Source organism: Pteropus medius, unplaced genomic scaffold (genome assembly GCF_902729225.1).
Source record: "Pteropus medius unplaced genomic scaffold, Ma_sr-lr_union100, whole genome shotgun sequence".
In the NCBI taxonomy this organism is placed as follows: Eukaryota; Metazoa; Chordata; class Mammalia; order Chiroptera; family Pteropodidae; genus Pteropus; species Pteropus medius.
This window is the reverse complement of record NW_024349801.1, coordinates 1,355,624-1,380,987: the sequence shown is the minus strand read 5'-3', so window position 1 is coordinate 1,380,987 and position 25,364 is coordinate 1,355,624. Positions and strand designations below refer to the sequence as shown.

The following is a 25,364-nucleotide window of genomic DNA, read 5'->3' as shown; positions in this document are numbered from 1 at the left end:
TATTTGGGACCTATACCACTTGTCATACAAGTTCAATGACTTCAGCCTGGGATGGCTCCCCGAATACCCGGTCAGGAACTTTCCAAATAGTTTCCACTGCTTTCTAGTTTACTCATTTTAGTCTAAGTGCAGAGGACATAACTAGACAAAAACCACAGAACTGAGGTTTGAATTAAACTCACTTTTTCATTTATCTTTTTCTTCTCTTTCTTTTGTTTTGATTTCAGAATTTTATTTAAAAGTATTTTTTTTGCCAAAGTAATACACCTGGTACTAAATCAACAGTAAAGAAAAGTTCACAATGAAAGCTAACCACAGACAATAGGAAAGGTTGGGAAAGTGTTGGCGGATGTGCACTGCCACCTTAGAGAACACTATCTAGAAAATGCATTTACTCTACAGCCCAACAATGCCACCTCTAGGTATGTATTTAGGAACACATATAAAAAGTTTACTGTGGCACTGCTTAATGGAGCAAACTTTAAAACAATTTGAATTTCCATTAATAATAGTATTTCATATGATGAAATATCACCATGCAGCACTTAGAAAGAGTAAACTCTATATTTCAGCATGGAAAGATGTTTGAAAAATTGAGTGCAAAATTTCAAGATACCAAAAACATACCAAAAAACATTATATGTTATTCATGGAAACATATGTAAAAGTAAAAAATAAACTGGAAATATGTTTCAGATTTATGATAGTGATCACTTTTGGTAAGTGGTGGGGGTGAGGGGCAAGGATAAGTTAAAAGGGGCTTCAGCTGTGTTTCTAAATTTTAACAATATAGTTCTTAAACAATACAAACCAAAAAAGGTGGAAACAATTCACAAAAAAAAAAAAAAAAAAAGAAAAAGAAAAAGTTAATAGTTAATATCTGTTGGGGGAAATAGTTGCTTTGAAAAAAAATTTAATAAAATGTTTCCACCCCTAGGTTCTCACACCCCGGAGGAAACGTCTACTGACCATTTCTGATTTCAGTTCTTCTGGTAAAAAACCATGACTTAATTTTTTTTTTAATTGTGAAATATAATGTACATATAGAAAAGTATATGAAAGATAAAAGCATATTTTAACAAATAATTATAAAATGAATACTCAAGTAATTACCATATAGGTCAAGAAAGAACATTTCCAGTACCCCAGAGACTCCCTTGTCCTGCCCCAATCATAGTGCCACCTTCCCTAACCATCATTATAGCATTATCACCTATCTACGTATCACTACGGTTCAGTTTAGTTTGCCAGTATTAGAACCACATATAAAGGGAACCAAGATGTATAATTGGTACATGAAGGGATCGGATATATGCACTTCCGTGTTTTTATGCCTCCAACTCATGCATGTTCATGTGTGTGGCTGTTGAATATTTAATTGTATCAGTATATACCAAACTGTGTACCCATTTTCCAGCCGACAGTCAATTGGGCTGTATCCTGATACACTTGCAGGATTCCCCAGGGCAGTGCTACTCAAAGTGTGGTCCTCGGATGGGTGTCAGTCTCTAACTCTTTGTTACTTGTTCACAAGATAAAATACAGATATTTAGAGAATGGCTTCAAAACTTTTATAGCAATTTAACACCGCGTGAGATGAGTGAACTTGGCTTTCTGCGCAGCAGCTTGGGTGCTGTCAAATTTGCAGCTTGGCTGGCTTGTGATAAGAGCTGCATACTTATCACGTGCAGTATGAATACATAACAATGTATAATTTTAAGGTTAATTTGCCAACTGTAACTCAAAAACATGTAAAATTCAGAACTCATTTATTTCATGGAAGGCTAACCTAACTATTATTTCATTGGATAAATTGTTGAACTGGATTAATGATAAAAGGTTAAAAAGAAGAATATTGAAAATACAAAGACTTCTGCTTTTAGCCAAGATAGGTTTACCCTTCAGCTAGAAAACCAGGCAGGACATAAGAAACAACTGCTTTCAGACTGTGGACAAAGGCAAAATAGAACTGTGATCCCTGGAAGCAGGAAATAACAAAGTGAGTACTATAATCATCCAGCTTACTGCCAGGCCTCAGCACAGGGTGGGGGAAACCCAACCAGAACCCAGTGGACTTGCTGAGTTGAGAGTTCAGAGGTCAGAGATGAGGGAGGCCCAGGCAGCTAGAACTGTGGAGTAAGAGAGGAGGGAGTGTCACAGAGAGGGAAAGGGATCTAAAGCGCTTCAGGAGAGTCCTCACAAGTCTTTGGCTGCGAGCTGATCTGGACTGGTATGACCGCCAAGGGCTGCGGAAAGAACCATTAGACACAAATAGGCAGAATAATTCTCTACATTCACAAAGAAATGGGAAGAGTACATGAGCCCACCAGCCAGAGTGGAAAGACCTTATAATGTAAGGGACATTAGAGAGAACCCTCAGAAGGGTCTGATTACCTTTGCAGTGGGACTGAGCTAACCTTAGACTAATGGTTGCTTTGTGAGTCCCCTAAGAGAGGAAAGGTTTGGGTTCCAGTCTACAGCCATGCTACCCTGAACAAGCCCGATCCCGTCTGATCTTGGAAGCTAAGCAGGGTCGGGCCTGGTTAGTACTTGGATGGGAGACTACCTAGGAAGACCAGGTGCTGTAGGCGTAAAAAAAAAAGAAAAAAGAAAAAAAGGGATCGTAAGGTGACAAGGTCCTTGTAATCTGTGAGGTCAACCAAGAGTTGCCTCACCTAAAAAAAATATATATATTGGGTTCCAGTAATTGTAATCCAGCATTTATCCAAGCACCAGACTAAGCACTTCATATGCACTAACTTATTTATTCCCCAACGTCAACCATCTAGGGCTGAAAGCCTCGTGATTTAAAATGTTCCCTCCCGCTACCAAAGTAATTTGCATTTATAAAGGAATACTTGCAAATTATTAAAAAAAAAACAAAGAAAATAAAAATTACCCACCAATGGTTAATTATGTGTTAACTTGACTAGGCTATGGTGCCCAGTTGTTTGGTTAAACTCTAACTGCAGTTAGATGCTGTTGTGAAAGTATTTTGCAGATGTGATTAACGCCTACAATTAGCTGACTTTAAGTAAAAGCGATTACCTTTGATCCTGTGGGTGACCTCACCCAATCAGTTGAAGACCTTATGAGTAAAAACTAAGGTTTCCCTAAGAAGAAGGAATTCTGTCTTAAGACTGAACACACAAATCCTGCCTGAGTTTCCAGTCAGCGGGCCTGCCCTATGGATTTTGGATTTGTAAGCCTCCATAATTGCATGAGTCAAATCCTTAAAATTAATCTGTCTCTCTCCTCAAATATACATATATGTATACATATCCTACATATATCCTAATGGTTGTTTCTCTGGAGAACCCTGACAACTAATACACCCAGATTCTCATCTTCCACAGATAAGTGCTACTAACATTTATCCATTCTTCCATTTTTCTATGTACTTATGGTATATATGCAATATATATACATGCATAGACATACCTCATTTTATTGTTTTGCTTTGTTGTGTGTCACAAGTGTTGCCTTTTTCACAAATTGAAGGCAAGAGCCTCAATCAGCAAAAAGATTACGACTTGCTTTAGCACGAGCCTCGCTTTATCGAACCCGCAATATCTACAAGGTATGCCTGCCTACGTAAAATCATACATACACAAACATGGTTCACACGCATGCATACATACTAGAGTGATCAACTCATCCCAGTTTGCCTAGGACCTTCCTAGCTTTAGCGCTAAGTCCCACATCCTGGGAAACCCCAGTCACAGGCAAACTGGGATAGTTGGTCACCTTAATAAACACACACACTTTTAAAAAAAAAATAAAATTGCGATCATTTTGTACATATTGTTTTATAACCTAATCTCTTCAAATAAAAATATATTGTGGTGAAAGCAGGACGTCTGGTTTGTCAGCAGGACCCTTTGTATCACGTGTGATGAAAAAACATTTAAAAATGGGTGATGCTGAGAAGGGCAAGAAGATTTTTGTTCGGAATTTGCCCAGCGCCATCCTGGAAAAGGGAGGCAAGCACAAGACTGGGCCAAATCTCCACGGTCTATTTAGGCAAAAGACAGGTCAGGCCCCTGGATGTTCTTACACGGATGCCAACTAGAACAAAAGTATCACTTGGGGAGAGGTGAAGTACTGATGGAGCACTTGGAGAATCCCAAGAAGTACATCCCTGGGACAAAAATGATCTTTGCTAGCATGAAGAAGGTGGCAAAAAAAGGGCAGACTTGATAGCTTCTCTCAAAAAAGCTACTGAGTAATAATTGCCTTATTTGTTAAAAAACAGAACCGTCTCATGACTTTTTTCTCATGTGTACCATACTTAAATTGATCTCATACATCAGAATTTAGATCATGAATGGCTAACAGAATATTTCTTTGGACAGTTCTGATTTATATAAGATTGGCTTGTGTTTAAATGGGTATGATCACCTCTTTGAACTCTGACAGTAATTAGGTTTAGCAAGTGCTATCACTGTTTTCCTCTTCTGAAGATATAATTGGGCTTGATTAATAATGTTCAACTTTTCACGAAGATGGTGAATGACATCTCAAAACCTGTAGGTTTTATATTCAGATTTATATAACTGGTTATGTTCATATGCTTAAATACTAAGGAGATCCCTTTGCTGTCTCATAGAACAGCAAGACTCACCTATGTTTCAAGTTATGTTCATTAGCCTGTGAAAGCTGAGGGCTGAAGATAAGTTGGCAATGTCTACTTTATCTTTTTGGTCTTAAGTAGGCCAATTTAATTAAAATTATCTGTATCTAAAATGTTGCCTTTTATTTAATGAAAGGCATTTCTGTGTGGTTTATGTATAATATCAAATAAAAAACATGTAACACTATAGGCTATCTTTCTATGTCAAAAAGAATCTTTTGTAATATCACTTTTAAGGGCTGTGTTGTATTCCATTTCATGGCTGTATCCTTTCATTTAACCAGTTATTACTGGATATTTAGGTTTCCAGTTCTCCTTTAAATTATCTTTGGTTCTAAAACCAATAAAGGCTGGCACAGTACAGAAAAAACATCATACACACATACAAAGTGCAGACTGTAGCCCTCAAGCCATATTCTAGTTTAATAAAATATTTACTGTTCTCAGACTCGGACACCTGTGCAGGTGGAGTTAAACAGCTCAGAAAAAGATGGAGCAACCTCTGTCCATTCTGCCTGTAACAACAGGCATGGTGATGCGTCGACACTTGAAAAGACATTAAATCCTTACCTTTTTAACTCATTCACAATCGAAGCATGAACTTTCATTGCAATTTTGCCATCCAACTGTGTTTTTAGTTCTTGGCATTTGGTACGTAAACTTTCCAATTGCTCCTTGTTTTCAGTTAGCTCCTTTTCTTGGCTCTGTGTTTTAGTCTCCAGGAGTATTAGCTGTTTAGTCAGTTTAGAAACTGAAAAACAGAACAGATGGATAAAGACTTGGTACAGGAGACTCAATAAAACATAATTATTGATTACTATGTAATAATGAGAGCTGGCTTATAAAAATTATCTTTTAAAAATCTTTTGGTGATTTATAAATTAATACCAAAGGACTTGTACTTAGAAATTACTGTCCCTATATTAAGCGTTCATTAAATATACACTTTCTTACTATGGTCCAATATCTTGATATTATTGTTAAATGTACAATATTTAACAAGACATGATTCCAGTCTTCAAGGAACTAACTTTCAAAGACTGAGGCCTTAAGTCACATGCAGGTATGCAAGCATACATCATGAGGTTATCCCTAAGACTGCAGGATTTTCAAGGACATCAAATATGGCCAAATGAAACCGAGGGTCCTGACTTAATGTATAATTTTATTTAACATGTAGCCCCAGCTCTCCAAGCAGTTTCTTTACAGCACTGCCTGTAAGTCTTAGCCCTTTGCCTTATTAGTCATTAAGGCCCTGCCCACAAACAATGGCTGTACCTTCACTAAGGGTCACAGGGTACGGGTTTCTGTTAAGCTAAGGAGAGCATCCATCATGGCCTAAGTTGTGTTTCAGCTCCTGAGCCCTAAAGTGGAACAACCCCTGGCCACATCCCCATGAAACAAGACTGAGGGAAACAAAAGCTGACCTCGTGATCTTGAAATTATGATTTACTGTCCTTACTTCACTCTTGACCCAGGACCTCAAACTCCTTACTCATGATGACTCATGATTTTGCTCTATAAAACCCCTTGGCTATAAACCATCTCGGGGAGTTTGGGCTTTCAAGCATTAACTTCCCAGTCTCCTGGGCGGCGCCATTCATAATGAAACGGCCAATTTTTCTCCACTGAAGTTCTCAGTGTTCAGTGTCTGGCTCTGCTAGTGCCAGGTGGACGAACTCTTTCTGTTAGGTAACATACACTAAGGCCCAAATTTATTATTTTTTCCCTTTCCTCATTAAGTTTTTATGTTTTATGTCCTGGATCCAAAGTAAGTCATACATATTTCATCCTATGTGACATGGCAGTATGTAATAATAAGATACTGACTGGGCATGTATTGAAACTAATATATAGAAGTATTATAGCATAAAACGTTAAACTCTTCTACTTTATACAAACGTTTAGCTGATCAAAATGAATAACCGTTTCTGGGAAATGGGAAAATCAGATAGGCAGCTGACTAAATCACACAGGCCAAAAAGCTGACCTTCCTGTCACATGATAAGAATCATCATACCTGTTCAGATATGCTATGTTTGAGAAAATTAAGCCCAATAAATATGAAATTAATTTTCCCTGCCATATCTAAGCTTGAAAGCAGACAGCAGCTTAGAAACTGAAAAACAAAACAGATACTCTTAACAATACTCTCTCTCCAAACCCTCACCACCACCACAAAAAGTGCCAGAGTAAGGGCAAATACTTCTGTACCATGCAAAGTCTAGGGGGGCCTCACTGGGAGTGGGGACATCCTGTGGAGGAGACAGTTCTGCTCGACTCTTTGAGAAGTGCTCTCACTCTTAAACATGACCTGGCTAACAGAAACCAGTGAAGTGCTAGCCTCATAGTTTCGCAGCGGCAGAGGCTGGCAGTTAACTCTTCCACAGTGTGGAAAGGGGAGTGGGCGCAGAAGGTAAAACTGAAAAGAAAGTTCCATTGGCTTGAGCAAGACAGCTTGTATTTCAGCCTCCTGTCCTATGTTATTCTTCACAAGAAAAAAAATCAGTAAAGCAAAAGGAAGAAATGCCACTATAAGTTGTAGTTTTAATCAAAGTGGAAGAAATGATTCAGTCTGGCTGACTTCAAAGTTCACTGTCACATGCTGTGAGGCTCCTAGGGGCAGAGAGTGACACACAAGAAGAGGGGTCGCTCATGAAGGCATCAGACAGAGATTTAACCTCTGACAGCACCCACAGCTGGAGGATGGGCAAGAACACAGAGAAATTGTTTGGAGACTGAGTGGTTCCCCATCTGTACTCATTCAGCAAACATTCGGGTACAGATCCTGGTGTTCTTTCAAATACTTACCTCACATGATTTTTCCCATTTATATGGCATTATTTCCCCTAAAAACAGTTCTGCTGAGTCTAAAGCCGTCACTTAATAACTGATTTACAAAATATATGGAATAATTAGAGAGACACGGTGGAGTCTGAGAGAAAGCAATCGATGCATATGGGTCAGGGCTGGGTATGTTATAACATGAACAGCTCTATTTCAATAAAGAATATATTCTTAAAAACATGATTTTCTCTATTTTCAATTCGAAGGGGGGGACGCTATCAGGAGGGGGGTTCAAGTGTAAAATGACACAACGATGACGCCACAGCGTTGCCATTACTCACTGGAAAGACGGCTCACCTTCCTGGAGGCGCTCCTGGTGGGTGTCTTTGGCTTTTCTCTGCTGGATCTCCAACTGCTCTATCAACAACCTGTTTTCCTCTAAAACCAGTTCTGCCTGAGCCTGAAGCTGATGCCTACGATTGATTTACAGAGTTAAATACTGCCGTTCAGGTACTGAGTGATTACAGAGACACTCGAGTCTAAAAGAAAGCAATTGGTGTGTTGTAGGTAATGAATATCTGGACATGTTTAATGCTCAACATGTTATTAACATAATTAATCTTTCCATTTGTGTTAAATGGGGGGGAGGACAGTAATGAAGTTTGAATTGTGAACTTCAGTGACTTTTTGATATGTAAAATTTCAAACACATGCAAAAGTAGAAAGAATAGAATGATAAACTTCCATGTACAACATTCAGCTTGAACAATTATCAAATGGCCAGTCTTTTTTCATCTATATAAACCTCCAATCCCTCCACCCACTGGATTACTTTGAAGCAAGCATGAAATATATTTAGAGAGTTTAGAAAGTTCCATTTTAATTAAAAAATCAAAAATAGTCACTGTAATCAGTAGCATATTTGTCAAAAAAACAATAGCTTTGTTAAAAGCCTTTGGACAGTTCTTAGACTGCACTAAGGCTCCCCAGCCTAATCTCACTGAAGGAGCAAACCCCTTCCTTCCAGTCAGCGCAAAGTCAATTCTAGCTCAGCTCAACCTTCATGATTACAAATTCCAATCAGAATGCACTGAAGGGAACTTAGAAATCTAGATCAATGTTTACCACCCAAAGTACACTGTAAACCAGTAAATTATCTCAATTTTCCACTTTCGACTCAAAAATGAGGTGGAGGAAGGAGAAAAAGATGAAAGAGATCAAGCTATGACACCATGACTTCACTCTGACAGTGGCTGTGCACTAGCTCCCAGGCACGCTGGAGGTGGCTGGTAGCCGCGGGAGGGAGGGGGCCGTCATCCGCCCAGGAAGGAAGCTCACCCGGGCCAGTCGGCTCCAGCCTCCTCGTTTCTGCCGCACGCACAGCAGCTCCACTTTGTTTAGTTTTGGACTTTCTTATGAGACATACTTTCTTCCCCCTACCTCCCGTCTTTCCTCTCTCCCTCCTTTTCTCCTTCCTTTTTTTCTTCTCTTCCCTTCCTTCTTTTCAGGGATCACCTATTCCTACCAGAGTTGAAAACCTCAGATTTAGTTTAGCACAAATGGAGACTGGGGTTCCCCAGCTGGTCAGGGGAAGTCAGGAGAAGAAATGTAGAGTTTAGCTGCAGCCCAGAAGGTCCCCAAACTTCATTTGAAACTAAGGAGAAAGTGTTTGCTGAAGTGTGAAGTCAGTGTGCCCGAGGATGTGGCAGGAATGTACTGTGCCTCACACCTGTGCAGGTGCAGGGAGCAGCAGCCAAGGAGACGCAGGCAGGGGAGGGCACGACTGTGAGGGGCTTCAGGAGGGTGATGCTCCACAGCCCAGGACCCCTCCGCCAGATGGAGGGCAGTAAATCCCAAGGCCGGTCAGGGGGATCTCAACAGGCACTGCACAGACCTAACCATTCCCTCAAATAGCACAAGCCTCCACACCAGAGCAGCGTGCAAATTTCAAACGCCAATAAACATGGCATTGGGGAACACTGGGCATATGGATTTGAAAGTGGATCTGTCTTTCTTCTCTTTACTTTATATATTGTTAAGAAAAAAGTAAATAGGTTTGACTTACAGCTATATACAAGGTTAGAGTAAGAATTTGAGGTTCCAGGTTCTCACGAGGACTCTTGGAGGCACGTGAGGCCCAGTCTAACTGACCTGCTTTCCAGAAGCTACTCAAGGAGGGTTCGAAGGGAGACACACTAGGACACCTGACAGAAGAAAATCCACGTTCAACAGGGGAAGCCACAGTGCACCAAGATACAGTAGTGCCTAGGCCAGTCCCAAGTGAGTCATCTGTGACCATAAACTTAGAAAGAACCGATCTATCAGTAAGAATGCTGTTGACTCGATTCCAAATTTCTGAATATCACATATGGAACATATTTAATTTTTGTCAGTGATGTTAACCCATTTAAAAAATACTAAACATAACACACCTTCCCAAGGCAGAAAAGATATATCTGAATAGTTTTTGCTTTCCTAGCCTTGCCTGCATATTGCCTTTAGACTTCTGGCGACATCTGCTTTCTTGAATTCACCGAACAGGCATTTGCTGCTGCTGTGTAGAAGAACAGGACACGGCCCCTGCCCTCGAGAAGCTCACAAAGGAGAAGAGGGACACACGGGCCGGCACTGTGTGGTAGGTATCAAGAGGGCATGTGTCTGGGGCTATGTCAGTAACTGAAATAAGAGAGCAAATAACTCTGCCAAAAGGGAGAACTACTGACCAGGTCATTTGCAAGGGGCCCTAAGGGATAGGTGGGAGAGCAGAAGAAGGAGGGAGCAGTGACAGCAACAGGACAGATGTGAGCAGCACAGAGCTGTCAGGGAGTGAAAGGCCTGCAGAGAAAGGACAGGACAGGGTTGAGGGCAAAGCCGGTTGTGCAGGGCCTCGTGCTGGGCTTTCTGTTCTAAAGCCCTGGGAGCGCCTGGAGGGGTCTGAGAAAGGATGTGACCCAACAGGTTTGGGATGAGAAAAGCACCATAGAAAAATACAACCTCGGGAAATAAAAATGGGGATAGCAAATATATTGCAGGTTTAAAAACCTATTTAGAATTTTTAAATATTTAAAATACAAGTTTAGAGTAAACTACTAGGATTTCACTGTATCTTAATTTCTTAGAAATGCTCCCTTAAAATATTTTAGTTTGAAAAAGAAAATGTATTTGTTTAATAAAATGTATTCCTATTATTATTATTTTTGATTAGTTACAATACCAGAACCGCAACCCCACTTGCCATTCCTCACTGGTGAGAGTCCCGCTCTTAATCAACTGCTGGTGCAGGTCTTCGTTCTCTTTCACCACTTCTTGGACTCGCATCCTGAACACTCTCATTTCCTCCTGAAATAAAATGCATGTAACTTGTAATCCACACACATATCTATACTTCTTAGCTCTAGTGCTGTTGCTGTGGCTAAAATCAAATGCTAATAGCTTTTTAGCAAAGTCTCACAGTAACAGACAGACAGCCTGGAACGCGGGACCAGCGCCAAGTGCTCTCGGTCTAGTGAGGAAACACGGGACATCTACGAAGCTGTGTGAAAAGGACACCGAACGTCAGGTTTTACACTTTCAATTCCTAATTTCAGAACATTTTTCTGTTCCTGGCAAGTACCTGAACAGATAAAACGGGGGATAAGAAAAGCAGAGGTGCCTGTAAACGCTAATTTTTCCTTCGTTTAAAGACTTTGGAGGTTAAAATGGAGCTTTTTAGATAAAAAGGACTTGTGCTATCCTTCGGTGAGAAGCTCAGGTGCCAACATTTATTCTGCGATGCTTCTAAATTTACTTCTCCCCAGCGATCAGACATTTATGCTTAAACCTGTTTAACTTAAAACAGCCACTTCTCTCCATCACCTTCCTGCCCAGGCACACTCCCACTAGCTGGTAGTCCACCGGCTCTTTTTCAGAACAGGAGTCAGGCAAACTAAAGCCCACAGGTCAGCTGCCTATTTTGTAAGTAGAGGTTTACCGGAATGCAGACAGGCCCATTTGTTTAATGTTGACTATGGCTGCTTCATGCTACAACGCAGAGCTGAGTAGTTGCAGAGACCGACTGCGGGGTCCGCAAAGCCGAAACTATTCACTCAGTGGCCCTTACAGAAAATGTTTCTTGACCCTTGTTTTAGAAGGAGCACTGAGTTAGTAATCTTATTAATTAATAGGATTGACAGTTCACCAATTAGTGTAAGATTAATTCATCCTCTTAAATAATTGTCCAAAAAGAAGTCTAGAAGAAAAGGTCCAAAATCACATAACATGCGCCCTCTACACAGGACAGTGTAGTAACAGGCTGGATGACTCTTGAGACCCTTCCAACTAGGGATCCCAGAAAAACCAACACTTCTCCCCCTGGATCCTTCCACTTCCAGATTTCTTCAGCCACTAAAATGAGGAACACAGCGGCATGTGGCACGACGAGGTGTGGACGTATCCACGACCCAGAACGGCCTTCATCTCCTGTGCAATTAAAATAAGTCCGGCTTCCAGAAGCCATTCCCATAAAACAGGTGAACAAAGTAGAAATGAATAAACACCTCATTTCCTCAAAATGCTTCCCAGGACAGCTCAATAATAGGACTTCCCTGGAATTAAGAAGCATCCAAGTCTGCCTAAAACACACCTGGCTTACTACCTTTCCCTGTCTGCCCAAATGTCCCTTCTAACAGTGGTGTTCACAGTGGCAAAGTAGCAGGAAAGAAGTGCCTCCCATTGCTGCCTTCTCTGCTCCCCCAGATCCCAGCCCACGTGGGGCTGCCTGCCTGGGAACCTTCCAATGCGGCACCCCCCAGACCCTCCATGTCCCACCCCCAGGTGTCCCACCCACCCATCTTGCTCCGCTGATCACTCCTTCCTGCCTCCCCTCTTCCTTCTTTACCTCTCTCCTAGCCTGGCTACACTCCTTCCTTCCTTTAACACGCATTTGAGTAGCCATTAAATGTTGGACATACTTACCTTCAAACTGTTTCTTCAAAGTCTGAAACAGTCTTATTTTCGTAAACTTTGTCTCTTCTGAGACATTTGCCAACCTACCTGAAGGGTGGCATTGAGCTCATCCTTCTCCTTCATTCTGTCTTCATAAGCCAGCAACAAGGGTGACAGATACTTTACATCCAACTGAAGATAATGGAGTAAAGAAGGTTAATATATTTCTTACATCTAACCACAGTCAAGAAATTTTTAAAAAGGTGAGAAAATACACTTAATTTGGAATGGATTTCAATTGCTATTCGAATATAGCCCAGACAATATGGGCCTGAAATCAAATAACTTTCACTTACCAACCAGGGTGGTACAGGGCCCTGTGATGGGAGGCCGTCAATATTTATGCTCTAAGAACAAAACACAGTTTGAAGACCAATTAGGCTACAAATTTCAAGCCTTAGATGTTTTTAATCTAGACAACTCATCAGCAATCTATGCATCTATATGTATATTGTAGGTGCAAGAAATTTTCAGAAAAATTTCTTCTGAAACATTCGAGAGTGATTTGCAGGTATAATGTCCCCTTTCCAATACTTCAGTGTGTATTTCCTAAAAACAAAAATATTCATTTACTCAACCACAGTACCATCACAAAAATCAAGAAATCAACAACGAATACAATCCTACGTTCCACTCTACAGGCTATATTCAAATTTCACCTGTTTTTATGAGTTCAACTTTTTTTTTTTTTTAAAGAGTCCACATATGTGATACTGCGCAGTATTTGTCTAGCTTATTTCACTCAGCATAATGTCCTCCAGGTTCATCTATGTTGTAGCAAATGGCAGGATTGCCTTCTTTTTGAAGGTTGAACATTCCATGATATATATGTGTATATATATAAATACAAACCATACATATAGATCATAAACCATATGTATCACATTTTTTTTATCCATTCATTGGACAATGGAAACAAGTATCTCCCTATCTTAGCTAATGTGAATAACGCTGCATAAAACATGGGAGTACAGACATATTTTCAACATATTGTTTCCTTTGAATATATGTGAAATGGGATTGCTGAATCGCACGGTAGTTCTAGTTTTAATTTCCTGAGGAACTGCCATACTGTTTTCCATTGCGACTACCGGTTCACACTCCCACCAACAATGTTCAAGGTTCCCTTTTCTTCATACCCACACCAGCATTTGTTATCTTGTCTTTTTGATAATAGCTATTCTAACAGGTATGAGGTGGTATCTCTGTGTGGTTTTGATTTGCATTTCTCTGATGATTAGTGATGTTGAACACCTTTACATGTACCTACTGGCCATGTGTATGTCTTCTTTGGAAAAACTGCTATTCAGGTTTTATGCCCTTTTTAAAAACTGGGTTATTTGTTTTTGTGCTATTGAGTTACATGAGTTCTTCATATATTTTGTATATTAAACCCTTATTGAACATGTGTTTGCAAATATTTTCTCCCATTCCAGGGATTCCCCTTTTGTTCATGGTTTCCTTTGCTGTACAGATTCTTATTTCGAGGTAGTCCCATTTATTTTCGCATTTTGGTATCAAATACAAAAAAAACATTGTCAAGGCCAATGTCAAGGAGTTTCACGCCTTCAGGTCTTACATTCAAGTCTTTAATCCATTTTGAGCTGAGTTTTGTGTATGGCGTAAGACAGGGATTCAGTTTCATTCTGTCACTTGAGAGAATTCAGCTTTGCCAACACTATTTATTAGAGACTGTCCTCTCTTCACTGTATATCCTTCGCTTCTTTATAGAAAATAAACTAATCACATATGCATGGGTTTATTTCTGGGCCCTTTATTCTGTTCTCTTGATCTATGTATCTGTTTTTATGCCAATATCATACTGTTTTGATTACTATAGCCATGTAATATAGTTTGAAATCAGGTGTAATGCCTCCAGCTTTGTTCTTTCTCAGGATTGCTTTAACTATTCTCGGTCTTTGGCGGTTCGATATGAATTTTAGGATTGTTTTATCTATTACTGTGGAAAATATCATTAGAATTTTAACAGGGATAGCAATGAATCTGTAGATCCACTTTGGATAGTATAAACATTTTAACATTAATTCTTCCAATCCATGAACAATAGAATATCTTTCTATTTGTGTCTTCTTTCTTTCATCAATGTTTTATAATTTTCAGTGTACAGATCTTTCACCTCCTTTGTTAAATTTATTCTGAAATATTTCATTTTTTGTGATGCTACTTTAAATGGGTTTTCTTAATATCTTTTTCCAATAATTTGTTGTTACTGTATAGAAACACACGTATTTTTGTATATTGATTTTATACCCACAACTATACTGAATTTTTTTTTTATTAGTCCTAACAGTTTTTGGTAGAGTTTTAGGATTTTCTATATATAATATCAAGACATTAGCAAACAGAGACAATTTTACTTTTTCCTTTCTGATTTGGATGGCTTTTACATCTTTTTTTGCCTAATTACCCTGGCTAGGACTTCTAGTATTATGTTGAATAAAAGTAATGAGAATGGGCATCCTTGTCTTATTCCTGATCTTACAGGAAAAGGTTTCAGCTTTTTACTGTTGAGTATGATGTTAGCTGTGAACTTGTCGTATACAGACCCTATTGACGTGCTTCTTCTACTGTTTGTAGAGTTTTTATCAGGAAAGTGTGTTGAATTTTGTCAAATGCTTTTTTTTGTATTTATTGAAATGATCGTGATTTTTACTCTCCATTTAATGTGGTGTATCACATTTATTGACTTGCATATGTTGAATCATCTTTGCGTCTGAGGAAATCACACTTGATTACGGTGTATGAGCCTTTAAATGTACTGTTAAATTCGGTTTGCTAATATTTTGTTGAGGATTTTTGCATCTCTGTTCAACAGGGATATTGGCCTGTAATCTCTTTAGTGTTCTTACTTGGTTTTGCTATCAAAGTAATGCTGATTTTGTAAAATGAATTTGGAAGTCTTCCTTCCTCTTCAGTTTTTTGGAAAATTTTAAGAACTGATATTACTTTTCCTTTAGAATTCACCAGGGAATCCATGTGGTCCTGGACCTTTCTTTGTTAAGGGGTTTTGATTACCGATTCGATCTCCTTACTAGTAATAGGTCTGTTCAGAACTTCTAATTCTTTATGATTCAGTCTTAATTGTTCACAGTGGTTTCTTATGATCCTTAGTATTTCTGTGTTACCAGTTGTAATGTCTCTTCCTTCCTTTTTTTTAATTTTAATTTTAATTTATTTTTTAGGTAAGGCAACCCTCGGTTGACCTTACAGATTGCTAGGACCCTGTCAGCTTACAATCCCTTATTATTTTATTTTATACGCCTACAGCACCTAGTCTTCCTAGGTGGTCTCCCATCCAAGTACTAACCAGGTCTGACCCTGCTTAGCTTCCGAGATCAGATGTGATTGGGCTTGTTCAGGGTAAGCATGGCTGTAGACTCTTCCTTTATTTCTAATTTTATTTATTTGAATCTTTTTTTCTTAGTCTAGCTAAAGATTGGTCGGTTTTGGTTATCTTTTCAAAAAACCAGCTCTTAAATTTCATTGATCTATTCTGTTGTCTTTTTAGTCTCTATATTATCTGTTTCTGCTCTGATTGTTATTTTATGCCTTCTATTAACTTTAGGCTTAGTTCCAAAGTTCTCCTTTTCCTAGTTCCTTGAGGTGTAAACTTAGGTTGTATGAGATCTTTTTCTTAACATTCATATTTATTGCTATAAATTTCTCTTCAGAACTGCTTTTGCTACATCCCTCAAGTTTTGGTATGTTGTGCTTCCATTTTCATTTATCTCAAGGTAATTTTTAACTTTGACAATTTAATGATACTGTGTTTTGGTGTAGGTCTCTTTAGTTTAATCTCATTTGGTACCCTGGACTTCCTAAATCTAGATGTCTGTTTCTTTCCCCAGGTTAGGGAAGTTTTCAGCTATTATTTCTTTGATAAGCTTTCTGTCGTTTTCTTCTCCTTCTGAGACCTCTATAATGTGGTATATTCTGCTGCTTGATGGTGTTACATAAATCCCTTAAACTACCTTGACTCTTTTTTGTTCTTTCTTCTTTTTAATCCTCTGATTGAATGAAGTCCATTGCCTTGTCTTCGAGTTTGTGGATCCTTTCTTCTACTTGCTCTAGTCTGCTGTGGAACCCCTCTGTTGAATTTTTTAATTATTGTATTCTTCAACTTTATGATTTGTTTGGTATTCTTTAAATATTTTCTGTCTCTTTGTTGAAATTCTCACTTGTTCATGCAGTTTTCCTGACTTTGATGAGCATCTTTATGACTTATTTTGAACTGTGTATTGAGTAAATCACTTATCTTCATTTCATTAAGGGTGGTTTCTGGAGATTTATTTTGTTCTTTCGTTTGAAACGTATTCTTTTTTCTCTTCATTTTCCTTGACTTTGTTTTGGTTTTTGCACATTGGCTAATATAGCCTTCTCTTCCAATCTTGACAGAATGGTCTCTTATATGAGATGAACCTCATCAGCCTGGTTGGAGCTCCTACTTGCCCTTCAAACCTTTGTGATTGTCCACTGTCTTTGTTCTTAGTGGTTCCCAGTAGTTGAGGGTATACCAAGACCCACCAATGTTCCAAGGAAGGTTATTGCAGTCAGCGCCTAGACGCGGGCTGAGCAAAATCCAGACCCTCAGGCAAAAGCTGGAAAAGTAAGCAGCTATACCCCTTCCAGGGAAAAACTGGAAGATGGTCGTTTTTGCCTGTTTTCTTTGTGCTGAGCCTGGGTGTAGAGCCGTGCGGGTGAGTGTATGTGTGTGTGTGTGGGGGGAGGGGGGTGGTGCTCCTGAGCCCATTTAAAAATTGCTTCTTTGTTTGTTATAGTCCTGTATGGGACTTGTGAATACAAGTCCCACTGGTTATCAGAGGTAGGTGATTTGGAGGCTTGTTAAAACTAGTCTGCTTTCTCTTGAAAGTTAGTGCATTGACAAACAACAGCTGTAAATTTGAGGAACGGGACTGAGACTGGAGCAGCTGACATGGACTTTCACTTTTACTTTATATAAACTTCTGTATTGTCCCAAGTTTTTACAAAGAACCTTTACTGCCTTTGTTATGAGAAAACAGAAGAAGGAAGGGAAGAAGAAAGGGAGAGAGAAAAGAAGAAAAGGAGGGAAGGAGGGAAGGAGAGAAGAAGGAAACAGAAAGGTTCCTAGAAAGACTATGCTTGTATGTGTCTTTTGTAACAAACTATAATAAATATGAACTTCTCATGGTTGGAAATAAATTCAACAGGAAAGATAAAAAAATCTGAAAACTTTCTTCATTGGAAACATTACCTCTTCCTTGGATAAAGGCCTGAATTTTGTTTGATATCTACTCAATTCCACGTTCAAACGATGGACAGTCATTTTCAACCCATCATTTTCGTCCACCAGTTCTTGAGCTTGTTTTCTTAGATAAAGTAATTCAGGTGCAGCAACTATTGAAAAAAATTATAAGAACTTGTAACAAACTGATTAAGATTTTATATAAATTGCTAATAATCTGCTCTTTTTTCCTTTTAGGTTCACAGAGGCAGTGAATGACAAATATATAGGTATAAATGAATAAAAGTTTCTAAATTTTTTAACCCTCGATAGTCAACACGATTTTGGAAGCTTGTGGCAAATCATACAGAATAAATGGAAATTTTATCAGAGCTAAGAACCTTCCCAAATAATAGCAGTGGCCTATTAGAAAACATAACAGAAAACAGATCCCACAAAGTAATAACATAAATAATGCAAAGTATCTAGAAATAAATGTGCTTAAGAAATATATAGAGTGGGTATGAAGAAAACTATATCATCTTTCTTCAGGCCATAATATTTGTCTTGCATAAATAGATAAATGTATAGAGATAACATTAGTGAATATTTACATAAACTTAGAGGTCAAAAGGACCTGACACCAAGGCATAAGTCATAAAAAAGAGATATCATATAGATTGTTAAATTATCAACAAACTGAAAAAATATCTATGTACATGACAAGGGCTAAAATCCTTAATATGTAAAGAGTTCCTACAAACCAATGAGAAAAAGCCATGCATCTCAATTTAAATTGTGAAAATTTATAAAAAAGAAAATGAACTGTAAAGATATGAAAAAAAAGAAAAAACTTTAGCTCATCAATAATAAAAAAATACAAATTAAAATGGGATTCCTTTTTCTTGTATGCCTACCAAATTAGCAAGAAAAATGATGAAAAATCCTCATCATTGGTAAGTACATGGTAAAAAATGCACTTTTATATGCTGCTCAGAAGGATAACTGATAAGATATGTATGTTATTATCTTAAGGATCAAATTCCAGAAGTATTGGAATTTCTTTAGCATGACATAATGATACAGATAAAATCAAATTTCAACAAATATAAGATTAATGATGAAAATGTTATAACATGAAATATCAACATTAATATCAACAAATACTCCAACCTAAAATATTAACTCTCAAAATAAATATGAAAATAAGTTCTGTTTGTTCCTTTAACAAAAGAACTGTGTAGCTGTCCCCACCTTCCTCAGAGGATGCTTTCTCAGCCTCTTTCAGCTTTATATTTTCTTTCTCTGTTCTTTTAAGTTTTAATTGTAGTTCTTTCATTGCTTGTTTTACTAGATTAAGTTCAAAAGTAAGGGTTTGGTTTGTACTGTTCAGATGCAAATTTTCTTCTCTTAATTCCTCAAATTTTTCTTTGGTGATTTCTATCCATCGTTGACGTGTTTTACCAGTTATATCTGAAAAGGTTCAGGGAAAAAGTTTTAAAATATTAACTGATATTTACAATTTTACATAAAAATTACATGAAACTTTCTTTGAAAAACTATGTGAGCAACTACTTCATGTCAGATCTCATGCTATGTTCTCTGGGCCTTGGAAAGAGATGTATAGAAAAGAATGAGTTGTCTGACAAGACTACAGGGGGTGACAGGAAGAGAGGGAGTGGGGGGGGCAGAAACCAGAGGAGGACCTTCTATGTCATAATATGCAGAGTGGAGGTCACCAGGAGCCAGAGGAGCTTTTAGGCAGAGGTGTGAAAAAGGAGAGGCCCTACTCTCAGACGGACCCCTTGGGCCAGCTATAAAGAAAGTGACTTGGAATGAGGCCCGGCACAGAGGGGCTCCAGAGGGGCAGCACTAAGTGAGGACAGAAGAAATGAACATGAAAGAGCAAGATTCAAGGGCTAAACCCGACAGGGCACAATGGCTGGCAGGGTGTGGGCAGCGAGAGTGGGGTAAATCAAGGATGAGCACCAGAATCTGTGCTTTGGAAGACACTCAGCTAGACAATGAACATGAGTGGAGCAAGGGAAAGTAAGCTCAGTTTAGGACACAGACCCAAAGCTCTGAAGGCAGCCTGAGCTGAAGAGACAAGAGCCACCAGCATGTGGACAGTACCTGAAGGCACCAGAGAAGGGTGACTACTAGAGATCACAAAAGAACAGCAAGAAAGATTGGAGGAAAACAGAGAGGTGTTTCTTGGGGAGATATGCTCAGAGAGGTCAAAGGAGGTGAGAACCACAATGGGCTCCCTGGCCACGGCATGCCTCCACATGCAGGTGGAAACAAGCAAGGCTTCAGACAAGGATAGGAGGGCTGGTAGCTCTGGAGAGTAAATTCAGCACATGCCCCAGGGGGCAGGCAAAGGCTAGGGAGGGGACTGGTGGCTCCAGACTGCCTCCCCTCACCCCTAATACACATATATCCAGTCTCCAAAAACTAAGAAATGAATTCCACAATAGAGCACCAAAAATACCAAGATAGAATGTGAGAAAATTAAGTCAATCCTACATGGAGAGTAGACTTAAAAGTGTTGATACTCAATATGATTTTCATACTAGCGATGTCAGACACAATAGACAAAAATTACAAAATTCACTTTGAAAGCTACTGAAGCTCCCCAAACAGTCTAGGGGAGAATATCCCAGAAAGTATCTCATACTCTGTCTCCAGCCCCTGAGCAGAGCCCTTATTTGCATATACCCACCCTTCTCACGCCTAAGAACATCCCACAGGGACATACATCCACCAACCAATGTTTGAATGTTTAGATCTTCTCTTTTGCGGCAAAGACAGAAGCTCAACAATTGCTATATTTTCCCAATTCCAGTAATAGGACAAAAGCAGTAGTCTTTACAGGAAAAAAAAGTGATCTTTATTTTAGATGAGATTATACTAGGTAGTCTGTAAAACTATAACCTTTTCAATCATAATGAAATTCAAAAGGCAAATACCTGGGGATGGTGGAGGTTTTTCACGCAATGGCGGTTTTTCATCCTAGGAGAAAAAAAAAAAGTAAGAGTAATGAATTAAGAATCTTTAAAAAATAATAATAATAATCTTAGCATCATCTGTTTGAACTTTCTTCTTGCCTTTCTGCCCCTGAGTTCAGTCACTGAGTCTTTATATGCAGGTCTCATGAATAACAGGCCATCAGTTCACATTCTAAAGTACGTGCTATGGCTGCAAGAGGTGAGCAGAGATGCACAAAGCAAACTCCAACTGGGCCTTTCTCCTTGGGATATGCAAAAAGACCCCATAAATTGCAGAAAAGCATGTTTTCAAGGTGCTAAGAAAAGAGTATGAGATCTTGCTTTTAACACAAAACTTAGAGGAAAGTAGAGGCTTTGAACTTTTGTTCATTACACATCAGTCTGATATTAAGTTCCTAATTTATGCTGAAAAAGTAGATATGGTTATAAATTAACTCTACTGAGAAATGTTTAATTTTTAAATTCTTATGACACGGCACAACTAAAAACAAGTTAGAACTATTTCTACGTTTGCAAATTAGTTAGTGTCTATTCATTCTACAAATTTTGTGATTTCTAACCTCTCAATATATTACTTTCATTTTTAAACAAAATGAAATGGCAAATATGAGTTTCTTCATGGTTTTAAAGTATTCCAAAAGAAACATTCGATGGGAAAGAACGCTCAAGGGAAGATTTGTTTCCCCACAAATCACAAAAGATGTTTAAAAATTATGGTGGAAATTCTATCTGTTGAGAAAAATCAATTTTTAAAAAACTAATCTTACCTTTAAATTCAGAAAAGAGTGTTGACCATCTGATTTAAAAAAAGAGAGAAAAAAATTTAAAGCAAATGAAGACATTTGACAACTCGGGAGAGAATACAATCACAGAAACTTACCTTCTACAGAGGAGCTAAATGAGGCCTGGAGTGGGGACAGGCTTTGCAAGGTCACATGGCAAGCTGGTCCTGCAGCAAGGCCGGGCACCCGACTCTCAACTGCTCATCTCTGTCTACCCCGCTCATCCCTGAGCACCTTCAATGGCTCACAGTACTGCAGATCTCAGGCCAAACTCCTCAGCGTGACTCTGAGCCCTTCCCATGCAGGGCTCCTTCCCACATCTCCGACATAGGCCCGCCCTGTGTTCTCTCCACATGTTCCACCCGCCATTCCCCAAAAAGGCTCGGCCTACCCTGGTGGGAAGTAACATCTGACTTGGTAAAAAAGTAATTGTTCCTGGAGGCAAACTGCCTCAGTGACATAGATGAAAACAAATCTTGCCCAGCAACTCATTTTCAATTTACGAATACACATTCGTGATTAAGATACTCCGTGAACAGGGCGACCTTGTGTCCCAGTTTGCCTGTACCCTCTATTGTGGTGAAAAGCTGAACTTTCAACTTTTTAAAAGTTGGTTGCTTTTAACTTTCCACAATTAATTTGCAGGGCAGAAATAACTGGCTGAAAATAAATTAAAAACAAATTTTTTAGAAGCAACAAGTAGAAAAAACCTATAGAATTCAGAAAGGCAGACAAAAAATGCTTAAAGATGCATAAAAGATGATATATATGCTTCCCAGTTCATTATAATTACCAATGCTTGAACAACTAATCAACGAGGAGCTTAATCTTGACCAAAAAAGTCATCTTGATCCATTGTTTTGAACCAATCTGCTTTTGATCAAGTATCCCGGGGCAGCCTGGACTGGGGCACCAGATGAAATCCTACCCAGTTCTTCCAAGTCCAGCCTAATGAAACCTCCTCTCTCTGCCACCTTCTACGACCAGCAGACAACATTAACTGCCTCTGGTTCTCGTGCCCGCCTCTACCGCCTGCCTTAGCACCCAGGCAGCTCTCCATCTGCACATCCTTCCCTGCAACTAGAATGTGAGGGAAAGGGCCTGTGGCGCCATTGTTTTGGCACATAGTAGATGCTGAATAAATTTCTGATGACTAAATATTTAAACTAATACAAACAGAAAGAATTTACATTTTAAATAATTCTTTTACAATAGTTTTGATTTGGTATCTTACAATGTTACATCAGCTGTACTGCTTTCATATTTAATGGAATCCTCTATGTCCCTCTTAAATTCTTCACAAAATAAAGTTAGGGAGGGGCAGGGGATTAAATGAAGAAAAATGGTAAAATGCTGACAGTTGTAGGAGGTGGGTGATGAGTACATGGAAATTCATTTTGCTATTCTCTCTACTTTTCAACACGTTTGAAAACTTATGATAAAAAGGTTTTAAAGGGCAATAAGCCTATTTTTGCAAAGAAAATAATGATCTCTATTTTATCTCAGTCATCAGCTTTTCAGAAAAAGAACCCAATGAAGATTAAACTTGGAATTTATATCACCCTAAGTTCACTTTGGTATTTAATGTATATGCAGTTCATTTGGCTCTGCATATATATTTCATTTTCTTTTCTCATTTGTCACTTCTCAGAAAGATTTCCAGAGTCTTCACCCTTCTCATTCATACAAACTCTACAGGAAGGTGGTATAAACTATTAAAATAACAACAAAGGTTTCTTACATTGGGCATCCTACTGCATACGAGATGCCATGCCAGGTGCTCTCAAATTTTTATAGAAAGAAAAGTCACACTACATGACTATGTTCATGCTGTCAAAAATTCTAACAATACAGAAATCAAAACTGTCCTCTGAACCCTACCCCTCTCAAGAGGTTCTCAGTTGGGTATGTTTCCTTTCAAATATATTTGAACATATAAAAAGTCAAGGATACATACAACGCCACACCCCACCCCTTTACACAAGTCTATATATAACAGACGTTATTAGATGGTAGGGAGGAGAAAAGCATGTGCAAAGGCCCAGTGGCAGGAGAGATATCACGCAATCAAGGAAATAAAAGAAGACCAGAGTGGCTGGAGAATGGTCAGCAGGGACAGGCCTGGCAGGTCTCGGTGGCTGTGGGAAACCACTAAAGAGATGCAAATAAAAAGGGTACGGGGGTATGTGGGGTTTAGGTGGGGAAACTGCCAGATTCGTGTTTTGAAAAGATTGCTCTGGCTGCTACCATGGTGACAAAACATAGTGGGCACTCCATCTATATACATACATCTGCTGGCTGAGTGAAGGAATAATCAAACAGCAGGCAGCTAGTTACATGGGGTCATGAGCTGGGAGAAGAAAGATGGACATAACATGGATTAAGTGGTACTGGAAGCAGGAGGGCAGAGAGTGATTACTTAGAAGAGTAGAGAGAAGGGCCTAGCCTGGGCCTTGGAGAACTCCAACATTTAATGGGCAGGTAGAGGAAGATGTGCCTGCAAAGGAAATGAAGGGGCCCCCTGAGAGGCAGGAGCAAACAAGAAAAGCGTGAAGTCATGAAACTAGGGGAGAGATTATTTTAAAATAGCGGAAAAATGATCTGTGTGGAATGCTCCTGACAAGTCAAATAAGGTGAAGCCAGAACACCATCTACCGTGTGTGGCAGTATGAAGGTCACTGGTCTGGGGGAGTAATAGAAGCAGAGTCAAAATGGAGTGGGTGGAGGAGACACTGTCAGGTCAGGGAAGGGAGTGTGGGGAGATGTGTCTTTTGACACATTTGGCTGTGGAGGAGAAAGAGAAAGCATCAGTGGGAGGGCACTATGGAGACCAAAGAAGCAAAAGCGGATGACATCTGTGAGCAAGAATCTGAAAACTATTCCCTACCTTTGCTATGATGCGTTGAATTCTCTTACTGTGCCAGACAGTGGGTAATGCACAGTTAGAGTTGTATTATAAACATGTCCATGTACTCATTCATCCAACAGGCCTTTAGTGACAGCTTACTGTGGGCCAGGCCCTGCTCCAGGCACTGCCAATTGCATAGTGAACAAGACAGCTAACCTCACTAGTTCATTCCATGGAGACCACTGTGCAACCGCCCTTGCAACACCAGGCACCCAGGAGGAGAGGGGAAGAGTGTGGAGAGCTTCAGAGTCTGAGCCCCTACCCTGTTCCCCATGTGTCCTCTCAGGGCTGACAGAGATGACAAAATGGACATCTAGATTGATTGTGGAGTAACTTATCTTCAGAGAAAATAAAATTCAGGAATATTCCTACTTGTAACCACAGAATCACAGAATGGAGGTGCAATGGCTATATGTTCCCCCAAATTAACCAATTTTTATTGTCATAAATGTTTTTATATTTTTTGAAAAACCTTTTTTTTTTTTTTTTTTTTACCTTTTTTTTGTGTACGCTGTGGTAAAAGAGGTGAGTTTGGAAATCCATCTTGCCTAGAAATATTTTCCTCATCTTCACTGTCCACCTCGTGTGACGATGGAACCTTTTGGTACAAAAGACAAAGGAGGAAACGTGTGATCAAATTTCCTCCTAGCAAACTCAAATGACTTATTCCACACTTCCTCAGTGCCACCTCCCTCTCTGAGACACAAAGGGACTATACCTGGCAGGGCTGGATGAAACTTCAGTCCCTCAGGAAAAGCCCAGTGTCACTACCATTTGAATTATGCTTAGGCCACCAAGAACTCCATGTCTCACTTGGGCAGCCTCTCTTCCTCATTCCTGCCAGGGACCGATCCAGAAAAAAGGGCCGCATCTGGCCTGCTGTGCATAGTACCCAGCACCACTCTACCCTGGTACCGATCCTGCGTTATCATCTCTACATGGGACAAGAGCTGCCGACCTGCCCTGTGAGAACCCTTAGTCAGGCAACCGTTTGGGATCAATGTCCGTTATGTTCGCTGACTATGTGAGTCCACTGTAA

At 39.4% G+C, this 25,364-nt stretch overlaps 1 protein-coding gene, 1 non-coding gene and 2 pseudogenes across 3 annotated transcripts in view; 2 read left to right on the top strand and 2 right to left on the bottom strand.

Moving 5' to 3' along the window:
• The window catches only part of CEP89 (centrosomal protein 89), a 65,423-nt gene that overhangs the window by 21,462 nt on the left and 18,597 nt on the right, over positions 1-25,364 (bottom strand). For both annotated transcript variants that reach the window (XM_039888599.1, XM_039888600.1), the window contains 10 exons: positions 24,821-24,923; positions 21,403-21,431; positions 20,597-20,639; positions 18,882-19,100; positions 17,658-17,800; positions 12,700-12,750; positions 12,452-12,535; positions 10,656-10,759; positions 7,778-7,893; positions 5,204-5,384 (listed from right to left, as the gene is read on the bottom strand). In XM_039888599.1, coding sequence (XP_039744533.1) covers positions 5,204-5,384; positions 7,778-7,893; positions 10,656-10,759; positions 12,452-12,535; positions 12,700-12,750; positions 17,658-17,800; positions 18,882-19,100; positions 20,597-20,639; positions 21,403-21,431; positions 24,821-24,923 — 1,073 coding nt within the window. The remainder of the gene's footprint in view (positions 1-5,203; positions 5,385-7,777; positions 7,894-10,655; positions 10,760-12,451; positions 12,536-12,699; positions 12,751-17,657; positions 17,801-18,881; positions 19,101-20,596; positions 20,640-21,402; positions 21,432-24,820; positions 24,924-25,364) is intronic.
• LOC120581086 (5S ribosomal RNA) lies at positions 2,473-2,591 on the top strand. The gene has a single exon (XR_005647144.1). It is a non-coding gene; the product is annotated as a 5S ribosomal RNA (ribosomal RNA).
• On the top strand, positions 3,852-4,386 carry LOC120622866 (cytochrome c-like; annotated as a pseudogene).
• Positions 15,683-15,802, bottom strand: LOC120623185 (uncharacterized; annotated as a pseudogene).